This window comes from Petaurus breviceps, unplaced genomic scaffold (assembly GCF_028583685.1).
Source record: "Petaurus breviceps papuanus isolate PSGF00001 unplaced genomic scaffold, PetGlider_PUasm1.0 173, whole genome shotgun sequence".
NCBI lineage: Eukaryota > Metazoa > Chordata > Mammalia > Diprotodontia > Petauridae > Petaurus > Petaurus breviceps.
Window position 1 is genome coordinate 5,132,147 of NW_027185759.1, and position 10,644 is coordinate 5,142,790.

The 10,644-nt window shown below is 49.8% G+C and overlaps 1 protein-coding gene across 1 annotated transcript in view; it reads right to left on the reverse strand.

Annotated features, from left to right (window-relative positions):
* Window positions 1-10,644, reverse strand: part of CCDC50 (coiled-coil domain containing 50) — a 65,285-nt gene that overhangs the window by 50,020 nt on the left and 4,621 nt on the right. The window contains exons 2-3 of the mRNA XM_069083215.1: window positions 10,176-10,401; window positions 2,116-2,206 (exon numbers count right to left, since the gene is read on the reverse strand). Of these exons, the coding sequence (XP_068939316.1) occupies window positions 2,116-2,206; window positions 10,176-10,401 (317 nt within the window). The remainder of the gene's footprint in view (window positions 1-2,115; window positions 2,207-10,175; window positions 10,402-10,644) is intronic.

The window sequence follows — 10,644 nt, forward strand, 5'->3', positions numbered from 1 at the left end:
CTGGTGAGGGAGGGGATGGATGGCAGGAAGGAGGTTGATGGGAGAAATGGATGGGTGAGGGGAAGTGGGGATGACATGGGGAGGGGGAAGTGTTTTGGAGGACTAGAACCTGGGGGATGGGCATGAAGCCCCATCTCATGTCCAGGCAGCTGCCAAAGGGGCTTTCTTCTCCCCCTCTCAGCTTCAGCTCACATCTCCCCCTGTAGACTAAGCCAGCCCAGTTAAGAGGCTACCAGCAGATGCAGCTCCCCCAGGAAGGCACCCCCAAAACACAGGAAAGTAGCTGTTGATTTTCCCCACTGTCTTCCTGCTGAAATCCTGCCCACTGCCCCCTCCGCCCTCCCCTTGCTGGGACACTGGGTGCATTGATGGGGAGCCACTCCTCCCCACTGATCTTCTGAAAGACTGGCCTTCCTTTCTCCCAAAAACAACCCCGTCTTTCACTGCCAGGCCGAGGCCCAGGGTACAATCACAGTCAGAGGAAAGCCACGCTTCCTTCCACAGAAAGATGCCTTGTACTGATAAAACGAAGCAGCAAAAATAATTCAGAGCCTCTGAATAAGCACCTTCCAGTGCCCTGGCATGCAAAGGGCCTGGCCGACTTCTCTGGGAGCAGAAAGAAGGCTTCAGGGCCTGGCCCGCTGGCCTACAGGCTCCTCTGCTGACTTCACGCCTTCTCTAGCAGGAGGAACCAAAGTGATCTTCCAAGGGGAGAGTTGATGGGAGCCGCCCAGCCTGGCCCCGATGGAGAAAACAAGCACGGAGGTGAAGGAGAGAAAGCGAGGCAAGATTCCTGTGCTCAGGTGCCGCCCAATGCAGAAGAGCAGCTTTGGGGAAGTGAAGGCGGGCCCAGTGAGCCGACAACAACACAACTAAAACAAGCATGGTAATGCGATTTGTAGTATTCTTATATGGCTCATACAGATGCCCCATCCTATCCCCACAAGGACCAGGAGGGAGGGAGAGGACTTGCACAGGGTCACACAACTGGTATGTGTCTGAGACAGGATTTGAACTTAGGTCTTTTAAACTCCAGGCCCAGTGCACTGCCCATTGAGCCACCCAGCTTCCCCATAATACAAGTGCCCATGAAGTGACTGAATGACCCCCTTTGCAGAATGTTGTCGTGTGGGGAAGGCAGGGCCCACAACTTCTTTCTCTTCTCCCGTCTGACTTCTCTGATTCACTTTCTCAGGTGGCACAGTGGAAAAACCCTGTGTCCAAATGCTGCCTCAGATCCTTATTACCTGCCATGAACCCTTCATTTCTCTGGGCCTCACTTTCCTCCCTTGTAAAATGAAGGGCACGCATTTGAGGGCTTCCCTTTCAGCTGCAGACGAGGATCCCTCCCCTCCCTCTGGAGCAGCCCAGAGCAGGGCATGGAGCAGAAGGAAGGGCTCCCTAGTAAGGCCAGGCTGCAGATGGGCATAGGGCCCTTGTATGGCAGAGCTGCCTGGAGACAGGGGGAGAACCTCGCCCCAACCCAAGGCCAGCCTTCAGCTCTCCAGGACATTCCACAATTCAAATATGCCAGCAAACCCCGAGCACACAGGGCTCCAAACCCAATAGCCTGCCATTGTTTCTTCAGGATGGAAGCGGGGAGGGGGAGAGGAGATCTCAGGGTCAGCTCCAGCCTCACCTTGCATGAGTCCCCTCGACGCCCCGAGAAAAAGTCACAGGCACCCAGTGTGCCACCAAGGGCAGAGCCAAAGCCAGCTTCAGGCCTGGGAGTCCTCTATCACAGCCCCCAGGATCATCTCTCTCCAATCTTGAGAGAAGTCTATGCCTGGGGATTTGAGCAGAGCCAGATGCCTGACAGCTCCTCCCAAATAACAAGAGGCTGATGAGCCCTCTGCCACCTTTCCATTTGAGGCTGCAAGCATAAAAGCCACGGCCCCTCCCAAAGGTCAGCAGCCTTCCCAAAGGTCAGCAGTGCTCCCATGGGCCAGCAGCCCTCACAGAGGTCTGCAGCCCTCCCACAGGCCAGCGGCGCTCCCATGAGCCAGCAGTGCCTCCACAAGCCAGTTGCCCTCCCACAGGCCAACAGCCCTCCCACAGGCCAGCGATCCTCCCAGAAGACATCCTCCAGCCTGGCGCCCCAAGCAGTCACAGTACCTCGTCCTTCTCCTCTTGAAGGCGCCTGCGTTCTGCCTCAATGACCAGCTTGACTTGGATTTCCTGAGCGATTTCACAGTCCTGCTGTTCTCTAAGATGCACAACAGAGACAAAGCCATGTTACTCAGGACAATCAGAACCAGTTTGCCCTCTTAGGCCCCCACCCTCTCTCTGCTCAGGTGGGCAGCAGCAAGCCTGGGGGCTGCCCGTCTTTGCTAACCGGGCATTAGGGATCAAGCCACAGAGCAGGGGTTCCCAGTGTGGGGAAGGGATGGAAGGAGTAAGGGGATATGGCCCCTTCTCTGCCACGGGCACCATGCTAAGGATCTTGTTGGATCATCACACCATCCCTGGGAGGGAAGTGATGATATTATCCCTATTATGCAGGTGAGGAAACTGGGGCAGGTAAGGTAAGTGACTTGCCCAGGGTCACACAGCCCTCCTTCCTAAGATCCTAAGGACTCTGGGACTCCATTCAAAGGAAAGAACATGGAATCCACATGTGGAGGAGCAAAGCTTGCATTCTTTTAGACAGTTTCTGGTCCTGCTTGGAGGAGCTTATGCCACCCACCGCTTTACTTAAGGAAAGTAATTTCTCAAGAAATGCTGCTGCTGAATCCAAGATGGCGGCATAGAAGCAGGAAAACTCCCTGGGCTCCCCCCGAAACCATCTCAACAACCTATAAAAATGACTCTAAACAAACTTCAGGGCTACAGAACCCACGATGTGACAGAAACAAATCTCCCACTGAAGACAGCCCAGCAGGCTGGCAGGAATGGTCCATTGCAGCACTCTGAGAGCAGAGCCCAACCCCACCTGAGCCCATGGTTTTAGCCTCAGGGCAGCCCAACCAGCCATGGCTGGAGGGAGGTCAGGAGAGTAGGTCACCATGAGCTGGTGGTTTCCAGAATTATCAATCGAAAGATGCCAAAGACGAAGTGAGAGGTCAGTGTTGACTTTGGGAAAGGGAGAAGCAGCTGAGGAGCAGGGGACATGCAGTTGGCACGGCATCGCTGCTTCAGAGCTCCTGTCATGGAGATTGTAGGGGGACCAAGCAACCAGTCTGAGGGGTAATTGCTCTTGCTTTCACCTGTTTGGATCTGGATTGCTGTCTTGGGTGGATGTCCTGGGGTGTGTGACCAGTGTGCCAGAGCATGTGGAAGCTTCAGAGAGGTCAGCCAACAAATAATTCTGGCAGATGAGTAACCCCCAGCAATTTGGGAAAAAGCTCACCTCTCGGGTAGTAGAGTTGTACTGTGGCAAAAAGCTCAAAAGTCAAGTAATTGAATGGCAACATGAGCAAGCAAAGGAAGCAAAGAAAGCACAGCAATATGACTTTAGATTTCTATTTTGGGGACAAAACGGATCAAAGCAAGGAACAGGAGGGAGGCAATGAAGTCAGAACTCCTGTACCAAAAGCTTCCAAGAAATATATGAGATGGTTAGAGGCCAAAGAGGAGCTCAAGAAGGATTCTGAAAATCAAGTGAGAAAAGTGGAGGAAAAAGTAGAAATAGAAATGAGAATCGTGCAAAAAAAATCATGAAAAGAGAGTAAACAATCTGACTGAAGAAAATAACACCATAGACTACCTCAAATGGCAAAAGAGGCTCAAAAAGCCAATGGGAAGAATGCCTTAAAAAGCTGAATTTTCCAGATGGAAAAAGAATCTCAAAAACTCACTGAAGAGAATCATTCCTTCTGAATTACATTGGAGCAAATGGAAGCTAGTGACTTTATGAGAATTCAAGATACTATTAAACAGATCCAAACAAATTAAAAAATAGAAGACTACGTGAAATATCTCATTGGGAAAACCACTGACCTGGAAAATAGATCCATGAGAGATCATTTAAAAATTATTGGATTGCCTGAAAGCCATGATAAAAAAAAAGAAGCTAGAAATCATCCTTCAAGAAATTCTCAATGAAAATTGCCCCGATGTTTTAGAATCAAAGGGCAAAATGGAGGTTGAAAGAATCCACTGATCACCTCCTGAAAAAGATCCCAACAAGAAAACTCCTAGGAATATTATAGCCAGGTTCCAGAGTTCCCAGATCAAGGAGAATATATTACAAGCAGCCAAGAAGAAACAATTTGAATATTGTGGAAAGTCAATCAGGATAACACAGTCAGGATCTGGCAGCTTCTACATTGAGGGATCAAAGGGCTTGGGATATGATATTCCGGAGCTCAAAGGAGGTAGGATAAAAACCAATAATCACCTACCCAGCAAAACTGAGTATCATGTTTCAGGGACAAATATGGCCATTCAATGAAATAGAGGACTTTCAAGCATTCATGATGAAAAAATCAGAGTTGAATAGAAAATTAGACATTCAGATACAAGAAGCAATAGAAGCATGAGATGGTAAACAGGGAAAAGAAATCATAAGGAACTTATCAAAGTCTAAATATTTACATTCCTACATAGAAAAGCAATAATTGAAACTTATGAAGCTTTTCTCAGTATGAGAATAGTTGAAGGGAATATAAATGTGTGTGTGTATATATATATATGTATGTATGTATACATACATACATATGTCTATATTAGAGGGTATATGGGCATATGAATACTTATGTGTGTGCATATATTTGTACAGGTACACATAGACAGAGGGAACTCCAGTTGATACTTGAAAGGTGAAATTTGGAGGTGAGAGAGGAATATAATGAGAGGAGATAGGAAGAGACAGAATGGGGTAAATTATCTCATACAGAAGAGTAAAGGGAAAACTTACAATGGAGGGGAAGAACAGGAAGGCCAAAGGGAATGGGTTAACCTTAATCGCATTGAATTTGGATTAGGGTGGGAATGACATACACACTAAATAGGGTATCTCCCCCTACAGAAGAGTAGGGTGGAAGGGGATGAGAGGGAGGATGATGGAATGGAGGGCAAGTTGGCAGGGTAGGGAAGTTGAAATACACTTTTGAAAAGGGACAGGGTCAAAGTAGAGAACAGAAAAAGTGGGGGTAAGGGTGGGATAGGATGGCAGGTAATATAGTCAATCTTTTACAATATATCCACTACGGAAACGTTTTGCATAGCTACCCATGTACAGCCTATATTGAATTGCTTATCTTCCCAGTAAGGGTGGGTGCTGAGGGAGGAAGGAAAAGAATCTGGAATTTAAAGTTTTAAAATCAAATGTTTAATACATATATGTGTGTGTGTGTGTATTATTATTATTATTATTATTATATGCAACTGGAAAATAATATATATAGACACTGGGGTATGGAGATCCATCTTGCCCTACTGGAAAGTCGGGGGGGGGGTGATGGTGGAGAATATAGGAGAGAGCAGATTGGGGGAGGGACATACAGTGGGATCACTGTTTTGGGTTGGTGGGTAGGGGAAAGATGGGGAGAAAAATTGTAACTCAAAATCTTGTGGGAATGAATGATGTAAATTTAAAATAAACATAAAATTTAATTTAAAAAAACAAAGAAATGCTGCTGCTGACCCTTCTAAGCAGCCAATCACTCCACAAATGGGTAGGCGCAGAGAGGTGTCCAATGGTTAGGGCCAGGCCACATTCAGAGTACACAAGAGGTTTTGTAAACACTTTGTAAGTAGTCTCTTCTTAGCCCCTACAAAAACCCTATGATGCAGGCAGTAACACTACCCGCATTTTACAGATGAGAAAACCAAGGCTAAATGGGGTTAAGTGACTTGCCCAGGGTAATGCAGCCCTTAAGAATCTGAAATAGGGATGGAATCTCGAGTGCTCGGGCTCCAAGGCCGTCCCTCCATCCTGGGGTGCCAACTGGCTATCTTGGGAGTAACCCAAGCGGATGGGAGACACCTGGCCTCCCTGGCCTTGTGGTGCCTCAGCCACAAGAAAACTGCCACAGCGGACACGAGAGGGAGAAGACTTAGGCCCTGGACAATCAGCTTCCTTCCTGGTCCCCTCTCTGCCCCACTCTTGGCTGTTGCTAAGAACTCAAATTTGTCATGGACAAGAGGGAGCTAAGCCTGTGCATCCTGAGGAAAGAATGCCAAGGGTGTTGCTGAGTAGTCAGCAGATCTGCTGGCAGCTGGCACAGCCCAGGCTCCCAGGTGGGCTGAGAGCAGGGGTTTCTCACCACCAGAAGCAGCGGCCTCTACCCAGGGGGTCCTGCTTACAGTGAGCAGATGAGGCAGAAATGGGGAGCCAAACTGAAGGCTAAATACGACTGCTACCTGCCCTTCTGTATGTTGGGCTTTCAATGAATCTGATCCAAAGATTTAAGAAATGCCTCCTCATGGAGATGGCATGTAGGACAGGGTGCTTGGGTGGGCCAGGGAGTCTGCCACGGATCCAAGAAGGTCTGCCTTCAGCCCCTGCCCCTGCCACACACTGCCACCCTCTCAGATAAAGCTTGGGAGCAGGTGCCTGGCTGCTCTCCTGGAGGGAGTCTGCACCTCAGGGATTCTCCACAAGAATGACATCATGACTGAACCAAAAGCTACAACAGGAAGAGCAAGACCCAAGGGACCCAGGGCCTGCCTCGAGGAGTTACCATTCCTGTATTACAGAGGGGGGCAGGAGGAGATGGCAAGTAAAGACACAAGACAAAGACCAGGCAGCTGGTGCTGGGGCCAAACCAAGGCAGGGAGAGAGAGGAGGGAGTAAGCTGGGGGAGCAAGGAGGATGATCAGGCCAAGAGGCCCCTGGGACAAAGAATGTTTCTAAAGGTGGGAGAAGGAAGGAGGCTTTTCACCGGCCTGGGGGAAGCCTGCAGAAAAACAGAGCGGGGAGAGGGGGCAGCTGAAGGCCACGGAGAAGTGACTCCTCCAACCTGGCTGGGAGCAGCAGGAAATAAGACTGGAGCCAAATTGTGGGGAATCCTGAGAGCCAGGTGAGGACTTCTGCACTTTATTCTATGTGCAACAGGAAGCCAGGAAAGGCTATAAGGGGAGGAGGGGAAGCATAGAATTCTTCAGAGAGCAAGGCTAGAGCTGTTCCTGGAGCCTTGGAAGGCGAGTGTTCCAAACACAGAGAACAAGGTCACCAAAGGCAGACAGGGAGAGAGAGGGAGAAATGGCCAGTGGATCATGACAGCAAAACCATGCATGCCTACGGAAAGCTGACATAGAGGTAGCTTGGCACCAGATTTGGGAGGAGGGATCGAATGCCAAGGTGGGGTGATGCCATCAGGGTTCAGGAAGCCAATGGCCGAAGACTATTGGACTAAGTTGATCAGTTGGCTTATTCAACCACAGGATGTCCCCATTTTACTTCACTGAATTACAGCGTCCCAGGGTTAGACAGACCAAAGGGACCAACTCTCATGGTCACTGCTGGGTGATCCTGGGCAAGTCACTGAAACAAGCTGAGCTTCAGTTTCCCCAACTGTACAATGAGGGAGTTGGCTTAAAATTTCCTTTAAAATCCCTTCGAGTTCCCAAGCTAGGACCCTATGAAGACATACCTGACAATGTCTCCCTCACAAGTGCTCATTCAGCCTCCTGAGGCAGCCCACTGCACTCTGGGATGGCTGGAGTTGTTAGAAATGTCTTCTTATGTCTCTCCCTGACACAAAGGCTGACTTTGCCTCCTTTCCTGTCCCCATGGCTCCTACCCCTGTTCTACAGAGACAAGCAGAAAACACTTGACCTCTATTCCAGTGAGATCATGGCCAATGCAGTTTGGTTTTTTAAAGCTAGACATAGAAAAACTGACAAATGTCTTCATTCTGCATTCAGTCCCTGCCTCTGCTCAGTGTATTTCCTTCAAAGCAATGGGCTGCTCGATGCTCAGGCAACAAGATAGGAATGGCGATGGGAGAGGCCTGGCCAGCTCAGCCATCCTCTGGACTTGGGCTGCGAAAAACAAAGCAGCTGATTTGGATCTAGTTCACATTCCAGCTGCTCCTAACTGGTTCCAAGCCCCCTCCCACAGACTTGCACAGGACACAGGCTGGGTGCATTGGCTGGTCTTCCTGGAGGGAAAAGGGAAGGGCTGAAGGTCATCGCAGGCCCCAGTGGCACCAGCACACTGAGACACACTCTGCATGACTGTGCTTCCTGCCAGTGTTTCAGAAGGAACAAAATACTCAGGGAGAGACTTAGAAGAAGCAAACTTTAGCAGAGCAGATGCAAAGCAAGGACCTGGGTGTGGGATCAAGTGTGGTGGCGCCAGCCCCAGGGCCCTGAGGAGAGGCAGCAGCTGGACAACATCTCTGCCTAATGTGGCCACCAGTTTGAATTTCTGCATTGAATTGTCTTTAGATGTCACAACAAATTCCCCTTAAATAAGGAATTTTTTTTTTCACAAATCTGTCTCCCCAGTCACAGTCTAAGGAGAGGAGTTATGTCAAGCATCCTCACAGAGGACTGAGGGCTCACTGTCATGTGCCCTCTTCTGGAAGAAAAGAAGGAAGGGAGGGAGAGGGGTAGGGAGGGAAGGAAGGAGGGAAGGAAGAAAAGAAGGAGGGAAAGAAGGAAGGAGGGAAGGAAGAAAAGAAGGAGGGAAAGAAGGAAGGAAGTAAGGAAGGAAGGAAGGAAGGGAGGGAGGGAGGGAGGGAGGGAGGAAGATCCCACTGCCTCCTGATTTGAGCACAGGACCCTAGCCCAACAAAGACCTCATAGTCATGGTCTCCTAATTCCAATTTGTTCAGGAGCAGGAGTGTTGTCTTTCCATGATTCCAGAATCAGAAGGCATCTCAGTGGCTCCTGCTGCCAACTTCCCAGGAAAGAGAATCCAGGCTGAGGTCACTAAGCCTCTTCTGGAAGATGTGGGATGGGATGGAGCCTAGGCCCTGCCCAGGCAGACTGTACTCCCAGAGGAACCGTTCCCAAAGCGGGGAAGATCTGGGTTGGATTTGGTCGCCATTTCTGCGCAAGCTGAAATCAGCAGTTTGCTCCTTTTCTCCTTCAGCCTAATGTTCTTGGTCCTTTCTTGTGGGGCCAAATAAACCATACTGATCCATCTACCACATATTAACTTTTCAAAATCTAGAAGACAGTAAAAATGTCCTCTGCTCAATACACACTTAGCAGACTGTTGAGGACAAGGCACAGCATGCCCAGGGCTGGATCTCTGAACCTGTTCCCGTGTGCAGAAGAGGGGAAATCCCCCTGACTCAGACACACTCACTATGGGACCTGGAACAAGTAATTTATAAATGTTTGACTTTTTGCTTCCCTCAGCTCTTGAAATGGGCTGGCTTTGAGGATCCCCAGTATCCTGCTAACACTAGCATTCTAAGCCAACAGGTGAACATTGAAAAGAGAAAATTCAGATGTGATGGAGGAAAAAGCTTCGTAACAATGACAGATGTCCCAAAGAAAGGCAGTGCAGTCCCCATCCTTGGAGGTTAACAATGAGAGATGGCCCAAAGAGAAGTAGACAGACTCCTAACACCCCATCCCTGGAGGTCTTCAAGCAGGGGCTGGGCAACTTCTCAGGCATTGTGTTCAAAGCACTAATTTTAGGTAAGATAACTGATAAGAGAGCCACTGAATGGCCATGCAGTCCTGCGGTTCTGATTCTAAGACCCCTGGGGCAGGGGTGCAGGCAGAGCTCCAGGCTGGACTCAGCCGCGTGGCCTTTCTGAGCTTGGAGCACTGTGAAATGGGGGAGGTCATGGACTTGAGGGGGTCACTGGGATTCCCTCTCAGTGCTGACATTGCAGGATCTTATAAACACAGGAATGCCTGGACTCCAGTCAGCTTCTGAGGCGTACCAGCTGTGATCTGTAAAATGGGATAGTGCCTTGTATGGTGGGCATACATCATCATGAGGTTGTTGTGATGCGTGACTGAGAGTGTCAGTGTGTAAGTGAGTGTGTGGTGTGTATGTGTGAGTGTGTGTATGTGTGTGTGACAGTGTGCCTGAGTGTGTGTGTGTGTCTGTGTCTGTGTGTGTGTGTGTATATGTGTGCACACGCTCACACGGCACTTCACCGCCACCCTAGCTCTATGGAGTCCATCCCTGCCGTTCCTCTCACTCGTGGGGATAGGACCCTGTGGTGCTGGGTGCTGTATCTGCAGCACCCGAGCCCTGGGGGAGGGGAAGTCTGGGAGAGGGCTGAGGTCAGCACCCGCAGGGCCCGGGGCCTACTCACATGTCTCTGTAGCGCCTCTGGATCTGGGCGCGGGCCTTGAGGTCCTCCTCTTCCTGCAACTGCTTGGCCACCTGCAGGTCGTACTGGACCAGGCGGTTTCGCTGCACATTGGATGCCAAGTGATGTTCAACTGAGCAGAGACAGGAAAGGTCAGGGGTCAGCGAGGCCCTGCCCGGCCGCGGGCACTGGCAGCTCTTTGCTCTCCTGGTGCCGTTTTTATTTTTAACTTAGGCTAGAGCTCGGATTTCACTGTGGTGGGAGACTCCCAGGGAGGAAGCGGCTCTGCCCATTCAGCCAGGCCTGCCGTCTCTTCCATCCACATACAGAGCTACGAGCAATGGCAGATTAGAGCGAGCTGTTTAGATATATGAGATACCACTGTATGTGGCTTGGATCCTTCCTGGAATCGATGTCTCTCTTTTTCTTTCTCTGTCTCTCTCTGTTTTTCTCTCTCTCTCTGTGTCTCTGT